Here is a 17,240-nt window from a genome sequence, read left to right on the forward strand (position 1 = left end):
AGCGACCCGGTGGTTCCGAAGGATCGGACACATTGTTGTGCCATCCGTCATGATGAGACGAACGTGCTGACTCCCGTCTTCATTCTGCGTGAAACTCATTTTGATCGCGGGTTTATCCGATTAAGGATTGCCTTGCGGATAGTATGTGAAGTTGTTCCCTTTTCAGTTGCTTGCGTGTACTGGTCGGTTTTGTCTTCTTTTTATTAAAAAACGGAATCCAAGAGTGTAGCAACGAAAAAACAACATTTGCGAAAGTGAACTCAAAATGACAGATCTACATCTATCTAAGTGGACACAATGTTTTGCCTGAAATAAATGTTTGTCTACATACGACACGAATCAACGTGATATGAGAGGATTTTTATTGAGTAAGACGTAACATTAACTAAATATTTTAACAGAATTCATTATTTATTTTCATAGGCTCTGGAATACTCAGATTACAACTGACATGGGCACAAATACTGGATCAATGCAAGACTCATTTTTGTCGAAAAGCCTTTCAACCAGGAAGAAATTGATGATGCTAAAAAGGCTATTGTAATGGAAGTCTACAACACATGGTACTTGAGCAGCGAACATTCCTATAAATTCAGACAATTGCTTGTGATTTTGTCCAATTAAGGGAATTAAAAAGCTATCTTAGCGATCAATGGAATCTGTGGCAAGAAATATTGAGGCAGACTGGTTTCCACGATGCAGTTAACAAACAATCATAAAGGTTTATCTTGTTTCATTTTTTTTTATCATGAAAGACAATTTGTTACATTTCAGGCAAAAACTCAATTTTTCTGGAATTTGACAAAGGAAATACGAAAATAGAGGCCTTTAGAACTGTGGACAAAGCTGAGAAAGAGGAAGACGACGGCTTAGTGAGAATCTGTTCGTCGATGCAATCAAAAACAAAGAAGAAAAAAGTAGAAACTCGGGAACGGGAACGGGAACCATCTACTCTGCAGACGGGTTGGCCAGTTTGCATGTCCTTAACGCTTGAAGGTCGCGGGGAAAAAACTGTCAATATGGTGGTGTAGAGGTTGGGTGAGAATGACACGTGTTTCATCATTATCAAAGCAGGTACAATAGCCGCAAGGGTAAGCTATTTGGTATTCATTTTGATATTGGTTTTTTTTTTTGTAGACCCATCCCCAGCAACGTCTACCTATTAAAGAAGGAAAGGCCAGGTTGCATTTCAATCGAAGGTCATGGAGATCAAAAAAACGTTTCATGCAGTGGTGTAGAGGTTGGGTGAGAACGGGACGTTTTGCATCATTTTATCAAGAAGGTAAAATAACCGCAAGGCTTAAGAGGAGGGGTTAGAAAAAGTCGTATAAAAGGCAAGAGAAAAGTAAAACTGGGATCAGTCGAGCGAGTATCTCCGACACGGTAACAGCTGCAGTGTACTATTCTCAATCATGGGTAAATTTTCTGTTGTTATATGGAATTATGTATCAATTTCTATTGTGTTTTCTCTTTGTTAACCTGCCAGATATTTTTGCATATTAATTGTTAAATTATTTATTGTTTAGTCGTACATAAGGGCAAGGAAAAGGCGAAAGAAATCAGTCGAATGAGCATCTCAGACACGGTAACAGCAACTGCAGTACACCATTTGTCACCAACTGCATTCTTCGTCGAATTGCCTGTTTAAATCATGGGTAAAAAAATTTACATAGAGTTGTGAATAGACTTTCTATTTGTTAACATGCCAGTTATAATATTCAAATAATTATTTGTCTAGCAAACTATGGCGTCGTGCTGCAGTTGTGTGTTGCATCGTTGATGGCTGGGTCGGCCACTGGTGTACCGATGTCTCCTGGGTATGGCGGATAATAAATTGCAACGCCGCCACCTTACTACACAAGATACGGCTCGACCAGTTTCTACACCGAGGCCCCCAAGTACTGCACCAAGGCTCTAGATTATTATCCTACTACTTATGCTGCCCTGAGCTACTACACCGAATCCCCACAGTATTATTCTTCCCCGAGCTACAATACCAAAGGGTCGATTACTACACCGATACTCCGAAGTACCACACCACCAAGACACCGGAGAACTGCACAATTACATATCATGGGTAAATATTCTGTTACTTAGAGTTTTAAATATTCCAATTGCTTTTATCTAAATTTTTTACTCTGATCATTAAAAAGAGAGAAAAGGCGAAAGAAAACCGTCGAGTGGTCATCTTCGACACGGCAACAGTAACTGCAGTGCCAAGGCTCAGTATTACACCACAAATTATGTTGCCCCGAGACTCTACCCCAAAGCGCCTGAGTGCTATACCGAGGGCACTAATTTCTACACCACCAAGGCACCGGAGTACTACACTGCAACATACCCTGCTCCAGATTATTACAACGAGGCTCCCCAACACTACACCACCAAGGCACTGGAGTACTACACCACTACATATCATGGTAAACATTCTGTTGTGTGGAGTTTTAATATGGCATTCCAATAAATATACTTTTCGTATGAAAGTAGAGGAAAGGTGAAAGAATTCAGCAGCCGAGTGAGCATCTCCGTTACAGCAACAGGAACTACCGTGCAGTATTTGTCATCAACTTCATCCTTCGTCGCATTACAAGTTTTAAATAAAGGTAAAAATTTTTCCATAGAGTTTTGAATCAACTCTACTTTTTTCTATTTGTTAATATACCGGTTCCATAATTGATTATTAATGATAAAATTTATTAATTGTCAAGTAGACTTTGGCGTCGTGCTGCTGTTGGGCGTTATATCGTTGATGGATGGATCGACCACTGGTGTGCTGATTTCTCCTGGGTATGGCGGGCGTGAATAATCCGTAGCAACCGGTTACTACACTGGGGCCCCCAAATACTACACCACCAAGGCTCCAGAGTATTACACCACAACTTATGCTGCCCCAATGTTACTACGCAGATGCTCCGAAGTATTCTTCTTCCTCGAGCTTCACTACCTTCACCACGCCGCTTACTAATTAACAACGTCAACACCTACTTACTATACGAAGGTCTCCAGTACTACGCCACAAAAGCTCCTGAGTATTAAACTTGAACCTACGATGTTCCAGCTAACTATAATAATGCTCCCATGTATTATTCTGTTCCCAGCTACTACACCGAGGACCTAACTTGTCACACCACTGAAGCGCCCAAGTATTGCACTACAACCTACGTTTCTCCAGCTTACACCACGAAGGGAGCGGAGTACTACACCACGAAGGGAGCGGAGTACTACACCACGAAGGGAGCGGAGTACTACACCACGAAGGGAGCGGAGTACTACACCACGAAGGGAGCGGAGTACTACACCACGAAGGGAGCGGAGTACTACACCACGAAGGGAGCGGAGTACTACACCACGAAGGGAGCGGAGTACTACACCACGAAGGGAGCGGAGTACTACACCACGAAGGGAGCGGAGTACTACACCACGAAGGGAGCGGAGTACTACACCACGAAGGGAGCGGAGTACTACACCACGAAGGGAGCGGAGTACTACACCACGAAGGGAGCGGAGTACTACACCACGAAGGGAGCGGAGTACTACACCACGAAGGGAGCGGAGTACTACACCACGAAGGGAGCGGAGTACTACACCACGAAGGCAACCGAGTATTACACCACAAACTTCTTGCTTCCGCAACTTGCTACATGGAGGTTCCTAAATGATAGAGCCGAGACTTCCATTTGATTTTATTTATATTTGTCGGTTGCCTTCATGGTCATTGGCAACTCGGAATTAATTGTTGAACTTACATGAGAAAATAAAAATTTTAATGTGGGTAATTCTTTTGTAAGACTACTGGTAGTAACTTCAAGCTTGTCATCATTTCGACAGGTGTCTATTGGTGTTGGACTTCTTCAAGGCCAGTATCCTGCGCTGTGATATGTCTGTTTCATATTTTGTTGGTGACTTTTGCCTTAGTCGATCTGCATACGGACATGTTCTTGTGTTTTGACATGTTACAAGGGCAAGTTACGAAAGAAACTTGCAACTGTTGATTTTGGTAAGTCTTATAAATAAAAGGCAAGTGGATGAACTTTGTATAAATGAAAGACTTTGAAGTTGAGAAAAATATATTGGAACAATTCCTAAACAAGACTTGGTATCAATCAAAAGACAATGAACAAAAAATTTATAAAAAGAATTGTGTTATATTGTCCCACCTCCACCCACAATTCCACCACATTTTACAATCACATACATACATACATACATACATACACTTAAGCTAACCCGTTGGCTGCCACGCCATACAACCCGTAGGTTGCACTCTACTACTCTACGCGCCACGTCTGAAGGATCCATGGCCAAGTGGGACTTGCCATTGCTGACAAGTCCGTGCTGAAAAGGGGGGGACTTAGGTGCATTGCCTTTTAACAGGCTTGCCTTGCGGCAAAGTTTGGGCTTGGCGACTCCCCGACCCCGCGGCTTGTAAACCACGAGACCGAACAGCGCGGCCCGTGCATGGGAGAACAAAGGCGTGGCAGCCAACGGGTTAACTAACACTAACACAAACGCAATAATACCAACAATACGATGATCCACGTTGATGACGAGTCTCGGTGTCGGTCGCGATTCCACCGAGTTTCGTTCTCACCAGTAGCAGGGGCATCATCCGACGTAGATCGGTGACGACTGTTAAAGATGAGAAAATCCATCTTCTCGACGTCTCCTCTGCATTACCTGAATTAAGAGAAAACAATTCTTATTAAGTGACATGCCAATAAAAGTTACATAATACATATAGGCACATTGAACTGGTTTTTTAGCTCAAAGATTTAAAAATGCAATTTTTTAAACTTAAAATCAAGCTTGCCATATTGAGAACTACACACAGAACAAAGCTCACTTGCTAATCTAAAAAAAAAATTCCGGAAGTAGACCGGAAGTAACCACAGCGCCTCAACCATTGAGCTGTCATCAAATTAAACCACATATTCGTGATCTCCATGAAATTTGGGGTCGATTAGATGTGATTTAAACGAAATCCAAAATTTGGCCAAAATCGAGAATTTTCCTGAACTATAGTTCAGGAAAATTTTCGAAACCGGAAGTACGAAAACGTAAAAAATATAACATGAACTTTACTACAAATTTTACGAGGATCACGAATATGTGGTTCTTTTGCTCCTCAAATGAATATTTACTGAACTACAGACTGAAATGAGCAAACCGGAAGTAGAAAAAAAAAGCAAAATATCGAAAATTTAACAAGTGAGCTTTGTTGCTGGCATAGTAATCGTCAGTTATCACTAAATATTTCAACAAAATAACTGCCAATAAATGTTTAAAGAGATGTTGAAAGTAACTGAAACTGACTGTTTTGACAGCTGCAAATTATCAAAAAGCCATCTAGCGCTAAAAAAAGAAACTTCCAAGTAAAAGTTCGTTGGCGCGTAAAATGACCTGATTTTGGAAACTATTACACAGCTAACGCAACTAGACTATTGATAGATAACCTACGAAAATAAGTCAATTGTTGGGTACCTGGGCATAATCCCGTGGTCTGCAGGTGTGTAACAGCGGTCGGAAGCGATCACTGAAGTGGTCCAGAAACTCGCCAAGTCGCCAGTGAAGTACAACAAATTGTGTTTAGAAGCAGTGAAGCTAGATGAGCGTGCGTCGCGAAGATAAGGATGTTGGTGGAAGTCCCTCTTCCGTCATGGACAAAGGTCAGCATTTGCACAAGAATCTTCGTGCCAGGACAGCACGATTCCGAAAGTAGCTGCGTGCTCTGTAAAAACAAATGTTTTACATTAATGAAAATATAACAATGAATAAAGCATATAAATCTTTACCTTTTATAAGAAATACACTGAAATGTTCATGATAAGAACAGGAAGAGAGAAGAAACCGTAAAAATGGAATTCACAGCAACCAACAGCATAACTCCACATGATGAGATAAACTTCCTGTTGCTAAAGAAAGTGTTATGATTTATTGCAGTAGCGTGGTGATATTGTGTATTGTTGCTTACCTTTATCATCCAGATGATTGACTTTCATCAAGCAGATCTGGTACATATATGGCAGGTCACTTCACACTCTTCATGTCTCTGAAACTCTAGGTAGCAATGGGACAAGGAAATTCTCTACATTATTTACAAATTTATACGAATTTAGAAATAAAACTCTACCTATCCCTCAGCTGGGTTGTCTTCTAACCAGAAGTAGAAACAGTCATAATAACAAACATGCTGTAGCAGGGTATGCCACCAAAATTGCGAGATTCAGAAAAGATCCTATGGTTTATGAGCAAGAATACCTGTTATATGAAAATCTGAATTTTAATGGTCTTGTAGCAGTAATGGGGAAATACCTTATTTCGGCACATTGGTATTCCACTATATGTGTGCTTCAAACATGAGTTTTAGGCTTTAGACAGCATGAGGATCTAATGGATGGAAATTGACTGAGCGATAAGTCAACCTGTTGGAATGACAGTATGCATCTAGAATTTGAAGAAATAAGTTGGTACACTATAAAAATAAGAAAACTAGGTCAAGATAAACCTACATTAGATACGAAGTTCAATATTTGGTATTTGAAATCACAGGAATATAAGTATAAATTAGCAACAATTTGTTTCGCTCATTCGCCTCGTTTCACCATGAAAAAACAACATGGGCGACACTGGCGACATCTAGTAATGAGTTTTGAATCTTAAGTTTGTTACACTGTCAGTCAGTCACAGACAGACATGACATTAACGTCGTAACTTTCATAAGTTACTTAAAAAGTTTAACAGCAGAGATCGGGTAACAAGTCAAATGTTTTTAAGTAATAGATAAAACAATCGTTAGCTAATGATTCTTACTGCATTCTTGACTAAATGTTTTCAGGTAATTTCAGCTGAAGTTTTCATGTACCTGGCCAACTAGGTGCTCGTGACAATAGAAATGAAATGGTCTAATCCAATAACATTTGCATGCCCACAACATTAAGTCTTCTGAAGCAAAATAATTTCTGTTGCAAGATAGTTATTTTACCAAAATTATTTTTATTTGCTGTGTTCTTTAAGGCAATAATGTTCACATTAATTTTTCCCTTTCAAGTTGTAAATTTTCAAGATATTGATGCCTTCGCCAGATCCCATTCTTTGTTGCTATCAGTTTTGCAGACAACAGCAAGAAAATGCTGCTACTCAAGATTTTATGGTGACCAACACTTTGTTCTAATTTAGGACAATGTAAGATTGATTGATTTGAGGTATTTCTTTCTGTCACTTCAATATGTTTTGAAAATTATATCTAAATTTACTCTCCTTTCAGGGTTATCCCTCTTTGCCACTGTTATAGTTGTTTGGAAACCGACAAGAGATTGCTGGAATTGAAGACTGATAATTTGTGTAGATTTAGATAAATTAAAAGTGCATACCTGGGCTCCCTTCTTTTCTGTGGCCCCGTTTCCCTAACTAACCACTAACCAACGCCCGCCGGTGGTCACTCACCCGCTGTGATAACCAAGAGGAGGGGAGGGCTCTGGTCGAACGGTGACTTGGAAGGGCGCATGATCTTATGAAAGCTTTTGGAGGGTCATGAGCCTAACCCGGAAGCCTACTATGACTATATCTCTCCAGTCAAACTGGCCTCGTACTACTCTCTTCTTCACTGGCCAGGTAATCTCCCTGGGCACAGTTAGGGCAGTGTCACCTTCTGTCGTGATTGATTGCACTTCCAAGTTGGCAAAGTATAGCGATTTACATTTACGGACAGTGATTATTTCATGCTCGCTGGACATTCAAGAAATTGCAATCATCTATTGTCATACAATTTTCTAGATATTGTACCTACGTAGTGCTGGGAGTGATGGACAATTTGAAAATATTTCTTAAACGTTTGCATTCCATTGTTTTTTATGCTGGTATAAATTACAAATTTTACAACATTATTTTCCATGTACATATTTGTTACATGTTAAAAATACTAAACTTCTGCTATTAACTAATAAAAATTTAGTCAACACTAAACATTACGTCTCTCACGTAACTTACCCTGGAAATGAAGTTAGTTCAAGCATCAGAATATGACCGAATGCAGATCGACTAGAGTAATAATTACATCCCATATGACGCAGGAAAGATCCAACAAAAATTAGAACACGTCGCAATGTCAAAGGGCTTGAAGGTAGCAAGAGAAGAGAACACATAAATATATTACCCGCATTAAAAAAATTTATTTTCTCATTAAATATCAACAATTAATTCCCATTGACTAGTAACTACTAAGATATTTTAAGATAATTTATAAAATTAAATCGGCTCTAGTATTTAGGAGCTTCCCTGTAATAAGTTGGAGAAGCGTAGGTCGTGGCGTAATATTCAGGTGCCTTAGTGGTGTAGTAACTTGAGGTAGAGTAATACTTCGGAGCTTCGGTGTAGTAGGTCGGAGCAGCGTAAGTAGTGCTATAATACTCAGGTGCCTTGGTAGTGTAGTACTTGGGGGCCTCGGTGTAGTAAACAGGAGCCTCTCTTTGGTAGTAGCTTGGAGCAGAGTAATACTTGGGTTCCTCGGTGTAGTAGACTGGAGTAGCGTACGTGGTTGTGTAATATTCGGCCTTTTCGTTGTAGTACTTGGTAGCCTCGGTGTAGTAGCTAGATGGAGCGTAGGTTGTAGAGTAGTAAACTGGAGCCTCGGTGTAGTAGCTGGGTGCAGAGTAGTACTTCGGAGCATCGGTGTAGTAAGTTGGGGCATACGTTGTCGGGTAGTACTCCGGTGCCTTGGTGGTGTAGTACTTAGGAGCCTCGGTGTAGTAGCTTGGAGCAGCATACGTAGTCGTGTAGTACTCCGGAGCCTTGGTGTAGTACTCGGGCTCTTTGGTGATGTAGCTCGGGGCAGAGTAATACTTCGGAGCTTCGGTGTAGTAGCTCAGGGCAGCATACGTTGTGGTGTAATACTCTGGAGCCTTGGTGGTGTAGTACTTGGTCGCCTCGGTGTAGTATTCAGCCGCTTTGGTGGTGTAATAAGTTGGAACCTCGGTGTAGTAGCTAGGAGCTGAGTAATACTTGGGAGCCTCGGTGTAGTAGGATGGGGCAGCATACGTGTAGTACTCCGGTGACTTGGTGGTATAGTACTTGGGGGCCTCAGTGTAGTACTCAGGATCTTTGGTGATGTAGCTCGGGGCAGCATAAGTTGCGGTGTAATACTCTGGAGCCTTGGTGGTGTAGTACTTTGGGGCCTCAGTGTAATAACCGGTTGTTGCATATGTTGTTGTTGTGTAGTAAGGCGGCGGCGTTGCGGTTTGGTATGCGCCATACCCAGGAGACATCGGTACACCAGTGGTCGACCCAGCCATCAGCGATACAACACCCAACAGCAGCACGACGCCATAATTATCTAAACAAATTTAAACAATTAATAAATTTAAATTTGACCATTAATATACAACAATAACCGGCATATTAAAATATAGAAAATTAAATAGAAATTGCTACAAAATTCATGTAAAAAAAAAACAAAAAGAATATTTACTCATGGTTGAGAACTGATAATACGACGATGAAGGCAGTTGGTGGCAGATAGTGCACTGCAGATGTTGCCGTGACGGAGATCCTCAGTCGACTGATTTCTTTCGCCTTTTCTCTCGCCTTTTATACGACTTTTTCTCACCCCTCCTCTTAAGCCTTGCGGTTATTCTACCTTTTTGATAATAATGCAACACGTGTCGTTCTCACCAAACCTCTACACCACTGCACGATTCTCACCCAACCTCTACACCACCGCATTGACAGTTTTACATAATGTTACCACCGACCTTCATGCGTGAAGGACATGCAAAATGGCCGACCCGTCTGCAGGTTGACTTTGGGGATCGTTCTGACGCGTCTCATCCACCAACACTCTTGGCAACACTCTTGGCCAGCATCTACAATAGCAAAACAAAGCAACAACAAATTATGTTTTTTTTTGTTGCAAACAGTCCATCACTAGGAATTCAGAACTCTAGTCAAATTTGATGTCAGCTCTGTCCACTCCCCCCTCCCCGTCCCAAAATGCATCGCCCTGGATCTCTTCGGGAAATTTGCTTAGCTCTTTTATAGCTGTCCCGGAATATTTGCGATGTAATCCGAGTAGCTAAAATATGGAGCCGATATTATCGTCGTTATAAGTTGATGTGAATCCGTCTCCCGCTAGCTCTTGACTCTTCTACAATTAACCATTGATATGATCAAGAAACGAGCGCATAACACAGCGGTTATATACCTCCCAATTAAAATTAATGATACTGGAAATTTGAATTATTTTAAGGGTGGGGACCTTCTGTTTACGGTTTTGAATTTGATGGGCCTCTGCATTACACTATTATTTTAATCGGTAGATGGCGAAAATATATCTTACAAATTGACAATTGCAGTGCAGACGAAAATCCCATTCACAATTTCACAAGATAAGCACGTGTTTGTGAAGAAACACAGATTTGCTTCACTATAATCATTGACAAAGTTTGCTTTAAAGGTATTTCAGACTGAAAATAGTATGATTGTTAAGTTGATATAAACACATACCCTTTTTTTCAGGCGAAGATGAGCGATAAAGAGGAAGCGATGGATGACGGCGTTCGTGTCAATGACGAAGAAATGAAGGCCGATGATGATGATGACAGTGAGAACTATGAGGAAAATGACAGTGACGCAGAAGAAGAGGACGACGAAGATAGCCAAGACGAAGAGGAAGCAGGGGAAGAAGATGAGAATGAGGGCCCACAACAAACTTACTTACCAGGAAAACCCTTGGAGGAAGGAGAAGAACTTGTTTGTGATGAAAATGCCTATCTCATGTTTCATCAAGCTAATACAGGTATTTACTCAACTTTTAGTCTATTATAGCTGTTTTACACAGTATATTTGTTTAGGTGCTCCTTGTCTTAGTTTTGACATCATCCCCGATGGCTTGGGAAGTGAGCGCACTGATTTTCCACACACCGCTTATCTGCTATCTGGAACCCAAGCATCCACAGACTTCACTAACCGTCTTATTGTTATGAAAATGTCAAACATGCAAAAGACTCAACCTGAATCTGACAGTGAAGACAGTGATGATGACGATGATGAAAATGTGATGAAACCGGATCTTGAGTGTGCAATTATCCACCATCAGGGTTCTGTGAACAGAGTCAGGGTAAAAATCAAATATGCTCCTTTTCAAAATCATGTAATTTAATTAAATTCTTTTCAGATGTGTGTTGTTGGAGACAAACCATTAGCAGCTTCATGGTCTGAAACAGGCAAAGTATTTTTATGGGATCTAACTCACCCTTTGAAAGCTGTTAATGATCCAGTTTTGCTGAGGAACTATGTTGAAAATAAAGAGAGTCCCAGACCACTTTTCACTTTCAAAGGTAAATTCATTTATTCTAACTACGAGAATGAGTTTTTTCTATTTTTTAAATATCTTAGGTCATACCACGGAAGGGTTTGCAATGGATTGGTCTACACCCATGCCTGGTGTTTTGGCCACGGGTGATTGCAAAAAGAACATCCACATTTGGAAACCAAGTGAAGGTGGTCTTTGGGCTGTAGATCAGCGTCCTCTCATTGGTCATGATGCATCTGTTGAAGATTTGCAGTGGTCACCTAATGAACCTAATGTTCTCGCGTCTTGTTCCGTCGATCGCAGGTAAACCTTTTAAAAAATGGAAGTTCTATTAAAATTTATCTTTAATATTAACTGGATCATCTTAATGCAGTATTCGTATTTGGGATACACGAGTTCAGCCAAGTAAAGCGTGCATGCTCGCCGCAATCAATGCCCACGAAAATGACATCAATGTTATCAATTGGAACAAGAAGGAACCTTTCATTCTGTCCGGAGGTGACGATGGAAAGCTGCACGTATGGGATTTACGACAATTTCAGGTACTTGCAATCAACCAAATCATTACCAATGCTCTACCTTTCATGGTCTCTTTCGTTTTCTAGTCGAGCACACCTGTTGCAACTTTCAAGCATCATACTGCACCAATCACTTCGGTAGAATGGTAAGTTGGGGAAAGGAAAAATGTAACAATAAAGTCAGCTGTGTTAATAATATGTTTTTCAAATGTAGGCACCCAACAGACTCTACCGTATTTGCATCGGCAGGAGCTGACGATCAGATTGCTTTATGGGATTTGGCTCTGGAGAAAGACGAAGAAACTGCGATTGTAGATCCTGAACTTGCTGTAAGTAAAATATTTTTCGCCCAAAGAAACACATCCACCTTCATTGACTCTGTATATTTTTTTCTGCAGGACTTAGCACCACAATTACTGTTTATCCATCAGGGACAGAAGGAAATTAAAGAACTGCACTGGCATCCGCAAATTCCTGGCATGATTATCAGCACAGCTATAACTGGTTTCAATATATTCAAAACTATAAGCGTGTGAGAGTGGTAGAAAATCTATGTACTAATGACACGTTGATATATAAATTTGCCCAATGAATTACTGAACCACATCTGTGTTGATTAAATGTCTCATGGTAGGACGTCCGTGCGGGCAATTCTAATAAAAACAATTCACATTTATACCACGTTCCTTCCTTAATATACAGAAAAATATTACCCAAGGCTGTTGCAAGTTGCTCATCTGACGCAGCAAATTAGTCATCTGAACTGAAGTAAGCGGATCCCCCACCATGACAGCTTTGCGACAAGCTCGAGAGGCAAACATAGCCCTAACGCGCGAAGGCCTGTAACGCGCCAATGAAGCTTGACTCACATTGCTACGATCCTCTTCCTCATTCATTGGAGAGTCCTGTAGCATGAATAGCAGCTCGTCGATATCACTCGGACCAAGCAGCCAGTTGCCACTTAATGGCACGGCACTTAACAAAACACGTTTTGTGGGGTCCTCTGTTACAGTTAACTTGAAATTATTTCTTGAAATTTTAGTAACAGATCTATCATTGCTTACCGTCTTTATTAACGACGAACTCGAAACCATTGCTTCGGAATAATTCCATATTTTCTATTAAGAGCGACTCGTTGGCAGCCGTCAAATTCAGAGGTTTGGGACTATTAGCGAATAAGAGACTAATAATATCCCGTAGTTTAAAAAATCAAATGTTGATGAACTTACCAAACGAGTTTCTGTGGTTGAATCCGCGTAGTTCTTTGCAGCGTTTCAAAGTTGTATTTTTCATCAGCGGCGTGTTGGTCGATTATAAAAAGATCTGAATTCAGTCTGGCAATTATGAAGCCCAAATTAAACTGGCCAACTACTTCCATCTAAAAATAAAAGGGCTGCAATCACGAAATATTTCTTACACAATTAAAAAACAAAAAGAATATACCTTTTCAAAATCAGATTGACTTATTTGTCGGCTAAGCTCGGCTTCAGCAGCAGCCGCATCGCCAGGATTGATACGCGCCAAAAATCTTTTCTCTGTGACTGACTTCGGCAAATCACGTTGCAGACGATTTCTTTCCATCAACAAATCCAGGCCAAATGGCACTGTCGTTTTAACTTTGGAAACAACCGGACAATTGGTTGGCGGCGCAAGTACATCTTCCAGGACGCTTTCGAGTTCTTCTAATGTTTCGATTACCTTAGGTTCTTCGGACATCTCGATAACTTGGACCTCCTCAACTTCTGTTGCCTCGAGAACTTTCACCTCTTCATCTTCTGCTTGTTGTTCTTCATCCCTCACTCGTTCACACAAGGACTCGTCATCCGCGTCAATATTCTCCTCGACATTATCCGTGGAGGATTCCATCTCTTTGATGTTTGTAAAACTCAAGTTGTTTTCCCATTTAGTATCTGCTTGTTGTGTGTCTTGAATCGAAACATCAAGCTTTGTCTTTTTTTCCGAAGGGGAAATAGGAATTGTGACGAAATCATCCAATCTTTTTTCTATACGAAAACGAATGAATAAGAAAAGTTAACACAATTTTACGGTTTCAAATAAAATTGATAGAAAATACGTTTTAAAGCCGGAGAACAGGAGTCAAGTTTCCGTTTTTCACCAGGGGAACAAGGTGACGAGGGTTTCCAACCAGCGGCAGCAAACGCAGCAAGAGAGGATCGTAAACGTTGCGAAGGTGTTCCGGGCGATTCCGTCGAAACAGCAGGAGATGTGTTTAACAAAGAATTGTTTTGCAGACTAAACGTGCAAGGGATTTCACGGTAAATTTCGTTTAACGACGCCTATGTCAAGCATACAGATTAGGTTTCAATTTATAGACAGAAAATGATAAAAAATACTTTAACAGTTGCCAAAAGTATCTTTTCGTTTGCAACCATTAACTGTCTTTTGTCGGGTGTTACGTTGATGTCTATTTCACTAGAGTGAGTGGTTATGTTGAGCACAATGGACGGATATTGGTTGCGGTTGTACGAATGGTAGACTTCGTTAACAAGTTTTGAAACTTTAGCAGGGTCACACGGACGACCGTTAATAAAATAATACTGGCGATCAGCACAACTCCGGCCCGTACCGTGTGCACAGCTCGAGACGAAACCCTCAAACTGGAAAGGCCATTCATTTAACTTGGGCAAGATATTCGCATTCAGATTGAATTCCGCTAAAATATCTTCTGACGGCTGAGTTGCTTTTATTTCTAACATGTTCTGCCACTGAAAATGCACGGAAGCGAGTATTTTAATGTCAAGAATATATAAATGTAGAATAAAAGTAGTATACACTTTTCTGTCCAAACACTAATGTAAAATTATCTTTCAAGTGTGCTCCACCTCTAGTAGACAAAACTGTGCTTGTTCTTCCACCAGTTGAGTTTGTGCAAGTTATTCTAAACACACATATTTAAGAGCTATTGGCAAAACTTCGGCATGAAAATATATCTCATTGTATTGTGCTTACCTTGTCTTTTTAGAAATCAAGCAATATCCAGTCAGCATATTGGTCATTTTGGCAAATTCTCTTCGCAAGTTCTTTAAGAACTCTTTATGTCGTACAGGCAGGGTTGAAAACAGATTTAACAAACTAACTGATGTCCCAGGCTGCATTGAAAGCAATAGAGTATAACTATTATAAGCATAACAATATGAAAGATATGAATAAGAGGGAAAATTGGTCCTTACCTGTCTGGAATACTGAGTTTGTTTTACTAGTTTGCCATGGGAATCATATCTGTTTGGAATGTATACTGACATAAAAACCAATCCTTCATGAATAAAAATAATAAGCATTTCATACTCAAGTTTCCAACCGATTTTGCTGCCCTTTTCACATGTTGTAACACTAAGAGCACTTAGGGCACAAAGTGAGCTTAATGCTTCTCCTCGAAAACCAAATGTTTGAACATTAAGCAAGTCTTCAAACTCTTCAATTTTGGATGTATAGTGTTTGAGGCAGAGATTCTCAAAATTGGAAGGAGAAATACCGGAACCATCATCAATAACTTCAACTGAATCGCTGCCAAATTCTATCTCAAAAAAGCCATCGATCAATTCAGTACATTAAGTTAATTATTACGTTCGTTTTTTACCTTTCAGACGGACTTCAACAGCTGTGGCCCCACTATCGAGGCTATTCTCCACCAGTTCTTTGACAGCAACGGCTAAAGTTAAAACAACCTGTCCGGAACAAATCCGGTGCTGCACAATGCATTTAAAAGTGATACTTAATAGTTAGAAATTGAAAAACATGTTGTAAATAATACCACTGTGCTGTGATCAATTGGTTTGATAATACCGCCGTTTGCTGCCGAAGCCATCTTGATAATAATTCCAATTGAACGTTGCCGGACCATTAGTAAAGAAGAAAATTTAAGCAACAAAATATTTTTATCTTTTCCTATTTTGGTAGATGATTGATGAATGTGAGTGTATTAAAAAATAAAATACAAACGAATTTAATTTGCATTTCACTTCTGTAATACTAGTATGGTTTGAACTTTCTAGCAGCTCTCATTGTTGCAATTCTTTTCTTGTCATCTTCGAATTTTCTTCTCAACTGGGTCAAATCTGTGAAGAAGAAACATTCGGAATATATTACTTGTGGGGTCGCAACGTGAATTACTCAAAACTTACGCTCCATTTTAGTCTCTCTCATTTGGAATGAGTAAAAATTTATGAGTTTCTTGTCCTTCTGTTTCTGCTTTTCCTTATCCATGACTTTTTTCTCCATAGTCTCTGTTCTGGCAGCATGTTTACTACTGCAATATTAAAAAAATATATAAACATCTACAGTAAAAAACATTTTGTTAAAGAAAAAACTTACTGTTTAGTGACTGTTATCCAGCCTTCATCATCAGGTTGCCCTTCTTTGAGTTTTGCTTCTTCCTCTTCTCTCTCTTTACTCGTATCAAATTCACTCATAAAAGTGTCAACTTCTGTTTGTAAGGCTTTTGGATCAATAAATGATGATTCATATTGTGAAATCCATTCTGGAAACATATTGAGAGTTTAAATTAGAATAATAAAAACTAAATAAAGTTCTTTTATTACTTTCAAGTCCAGTTTTGATTGGTTTTTCTTCTGTGCTCATAATGCTAGTTTTCCATTCCAACTTCATAGCTGCTTTCAGTGACACAACATTTTTGTACACCACATAAGCAACTTTAAAACCCTAGAGTTTACAAAAATGTTAGGTTCCATCAGGTGTTGATACATTTAAGTGATGCATACTTTGATATGATTTTGGAAGAAGAATGAATTCATATTGCTAATCTCCTTTGTTGCAGATGGTTTCTCTTCAAAACAGACAGATTCCACAGATCCTGCTGCCTTAAACAATTCTTTTATTGATCTCTGTAATGCAAACAATTTTTAGCTTTCGAAATCCATATTTTTTGTAAAGTCATTTTCAAATTTTACTTCTGTGTAGTAAGGGGGTACATTAAGGACGAACAGCGTCTTTCCAACAGGTTTCGATGGATGTGAATTTCGAACGGCATGTTCTTTATAGAATAGTGTGTGTCCTGCTGTACACTTGTCGCTGAACCTTGTCTCTATACCTTTTAAAATACAAATATTAGTTACACTGAATCAAACTTGGATTGTCGACTTTATATATACATCTAAACCCCTGAATTGATGTTGATTTTTCTGTTCCCATTTTGGTAACCAAGAAGTTCACAAACTCAAAATAAAGTCACAACTCACAAAGTCACATGCACACGTGAAGTGTTCAAAAAAAGACGTCTGCTTCAATGTACTGTTAGCGCCACCTTGCGATAAGTATAGCAAACTGGCCAGACTTTTTTTCGTCCTTCATCTTCATGGAAGATCCTAACAAAGCATCCCTTTAATGAGTTAAAAAGGCACTGCCTTCTCTTCAGTCTTAATTATCTCCGGTAAAATTAA

At 39.8% G+C, this 17,240-nt stretch overlaps 4 protein-coding genes and 3 long non-coding RNA genes across 11 annotated transcripts; 3 read left to right on the forward strand and 4 right to left on the reverse strand.

Moving 5' to 3' along the window:
* The first annotated feature begins 1,249 nt into the window (after positions 1 to 1,249).
* Positions 1,250 to 3,264, forward strand: LOC124197818. 3 transcript variants are annotated; one of them, XR_006876348.1, is made up of 7 exons: positions 1,250 to 1,282; positions 1,527 to 1,655; positions 1,739 to 2,077; positions 2,154 to 2,420; positions 2,485 to 2,603; positions 2,709 to 3,029; positions 3,099 to 3,264. It is a non-coding gene; the product is annotated as an uncharacterized LOC124197818 (long non-coding RNA). The 3 variants fall into 3 exon arrangements; XR_006876346.1 differs by lacking the exon at positions 1,250 to 1,282 and adding an exon at positions 1,367 to 1,416; XR_006876347.1 differs by lacking the exon at positions 1,250 to 1,282 and adding an exon at positions 1,367 to 1,416 and having other exon boundaries at positions 2,488 to 2,603.
* Positions 3,265 to 6,010: 2,746 nt separating this feature from the next.
* Positions 6,011 to 6,539, reverse strand: LOC124197836. Its single transcript, XR_006876360.1, has 4 exons — positions 6,510 to 6,539; positions 6,313 to 6,444; positions 6,131 to 6,235; positions 6,011 to 6,057 (listed from the first exon to the last, which is right to left on the reverse strand). It is a non-coding gene; the product is annotated as an uncharacterized LOC124197836 (long non-coding RNA).
* A 136-nt stretch (positions 6,540 to 6,675) lies between these two features.
* On the forward strand, positions 6,676 to 7,888 carry LOC124197675. 2 transcript variants are annotated; one of them, XR_006876311.1, is made up of 3 exons: positions 6,676 to 6,751; positions 6,836 to 7,202; positions 7,265 to 7,887. It is a non-coding gene; the product is annotated as an uncharacterized LOC124197675 (long non-coding RNA). The 2 variants fall into 2 exon arrangements; XR_006876312.1 differs by having other exon boundaries at positions 6,683 to 6,773; positions 7,265 to 7,888.
* A 260-nt stretch (positions 7,889 to 8,148) lies between these two features.
* LOC124197674 (extensin-2-like) lies at positions 8,149 to 9,616 on the reverse strand. The gene is made up of 2 exons (XM_046593207.1): positions 9,464 to 9,616; positions 8,149 to 9,328 (listed from the first exon to the last, which is right to left on the reverse strand). The coding sequence occupies exons 1-2, from the start codon at positions 9,465 to 9,467 to the stop codon at positions 8,256 to 8,258; spliced, it is 1,077 nt and encodes a 358-aa protein (XP_046449163.1). The 5' UTR covers positions 9,468 to 9,616; the 3' UTR covers positions 8,149 to 8,255.
* A 692-nt stretch (positions 9,617 to 10,308) lies between these two features.
* LOC124196714 (glutamate-rich WD repeat-containing protein 1-like) lies at positions 10,309 to 12,499 on the forward strand. 2 transcript variants are annotated; one of them, XM_046591888.1, is made up of 9 exons: positions 10,310 to 10,447; positions 10,510 to 10,789; positions 10,845 to 11,110; positions 11,168 to 11,330; positions 11,389 to 11,608; positions 11,679 to 11,847; positions 11,911 to 11,969; positions 12,038 to 12,152; positions 12,222 to 12,499. In XM_046591888.1, exons 2-9 carry the CDS (start codon positions 10,516 to 10,518, stop codon positions 12,357 to 12,359), a joined length of 1,404 nt encoding a protein of 467 aa, XP_046447844.1. In that variant the 5' UTR covers positions 10,310 to 10,447; positions 10,510 to 10,515; the 3' UTR covers positions 12,360 to 12,499. The 2 variants fall into 2 exon arrangements, with proteins under 2 accessions (XP_046447843.1, XP_046447844.1); XM_046591887.1 differs by having other exon boundaries at positions 10,309 to 10,447; positions 12,038 to 12,499.
* Positions 12,191 to 15,730, reverse strand: LOC124196713 (mismatch repair endonuclease PMS2-like). Its single transcript, XM_046591884.1, has 13 exons — positions 15,596 to 15,730; positions 15,422 to 15,530; positions 15,130 to 15,358; positions 15,015 to 15,063; positions 14,794 to 14,933; positions 14,617 to 14,722; positions 14,178 to 14,549; positions 13,898 to 14,120; positions 13,267 to 13,826; positions 13,053 to 13,201; positions 12,888 to 12,988; positions 12,537 to 12,826; positions 12,191 to 12,476 (listed from the first exon to the last, which is right to left on the reverse strand). Exons 1-13 carry the CDS (start codon positions 15,683 to 15,685, stop codon positions 12,417 to 12,419), a joined length of 2,478 nt encoding a protein of 825 aa, XP_046447840.1. The 5' UTR covers positions 15,686 to 15,730; the 3' UTR covers positions 12,191 to 12,416.
* Positions 15,731 to 15,742: 12 nt separating this feature from the next.
* On the reverse strand, positions 15,743 to 17,102 carry LOC124196715 (ribosomal RNA-processing protein 7 homolog A-like). Its single transcript, XM_046591889.1, has 7 exons — positions 16,953 to 17,102; positions 16,752 to 16,891; positions 16,563 to 16,685; positions 16,383 to 16,503; positions 16,156 to 16,321; positions 15,966 to 16,090; positions 15,743 to 15,899 (listed from the first exon to the last, which is right to left on the reverse strand). Exons 1-7 carry the CDS (start codon positions 16,990 to 16,992, stop codon positions 15,814 to 15,816), a joined length of 801 nt encoding a protein of 266 aa, XP_046447845.1. The 5' UTR covers positions 16,993 to 17,102; the 3' UTR covers positions 15,743 to 15,813.
* Positions 17,103 to 17,240: the final 138 nt, after the last annotated feature.

Source organism: Daphnia pulex, chromosome 7 (assembly GCF_021134715.1).
Source record: "Daphnia pulex isolate KAP4 chromosome 7, ASM2113471v1".
In the NCBI taxonomy this organism is placed as follows: domain Eukaryota; kingdom Metazoa; phylum Arthropoda; class Branchiopoda; order Diplostraca; family Daphniidae; genus Daphnia; species Daphnia pulex.

What these genes read in the sequence shown, in the direction of transcription:
- LOC124196715 (XM_046591889.1), bottom strand. Translation starts at nt 16,992, where the DNA reads ATGGGAACAGAAAAATCAACATCAATTCAGGGGTTTAGAT. An exon ending in TCTTCCAAAATCATATCAAA is followed by an intron (nt 16,504 to 16,562) that starts GTATGCATCACT and finishes TGTAAACTCTAG; the next exon opens with GGTTTTAAAGTTGCTTATGT. An exon ending in AATCAAAACTGGACTTGAAA is followed by an intron (nt 16,322 to 16,382) that starts GTAATAAAAGAA and finishes ATATGTTTCCAG; the next exon opens with AATGGATTTCACAATATGAA.
- LOC124196714 (XM_046591887.1), top strand. Translation starts at nt 10,516, where the DNA reads ATGAGCGATAAAGAGGAAGCGATGGATGACGGCGTTCGTGTCAATGAC. An exon ending in GTTCTGTGAACAGAGTCAGG is followed by an intron (nt 11,111 to 11,167) that starts GTAAAAATCAAA and finishes AATTCTTTTCAG; the next exon opens with ATGTGTGTTGTTGGAGACAA. An exon ending in TCTTGTTCCGTCGATCGCAG is followed by an intron (nt 11,609 to 11,678) that starts GTAAACCTTTTA and finishes ATCTTAATGCAG; the next exon opens with TATTCGTATTTGGGATACAC.
- LOC124196713 (XM_046591884.1), bottom strand. Translation starts at nt 15,685, where the DNA reads ATGGTCCGGCAACGTTCAATTGGAATTATTATCAAGATGGCTTCGGCA. An exon ending in TGTTGAAGTCCGTCTGAAAG is followed by an intron (nt 15,359 to 15,421) that starts GTAAAAAACGAA and finishes TTTTTGAGATAG; the next exon opens with AATTTGGCAGCGATTCAGTT. An exon ending in AAACTCAGTATTCCAGACAG is followed by an intron (nt 14,934 to 15,014) that starts GTAAGGACCAAT and finishes CTTTCAATGCAG; the next exon opens with CCTGGGACATCAGTTAGTTT.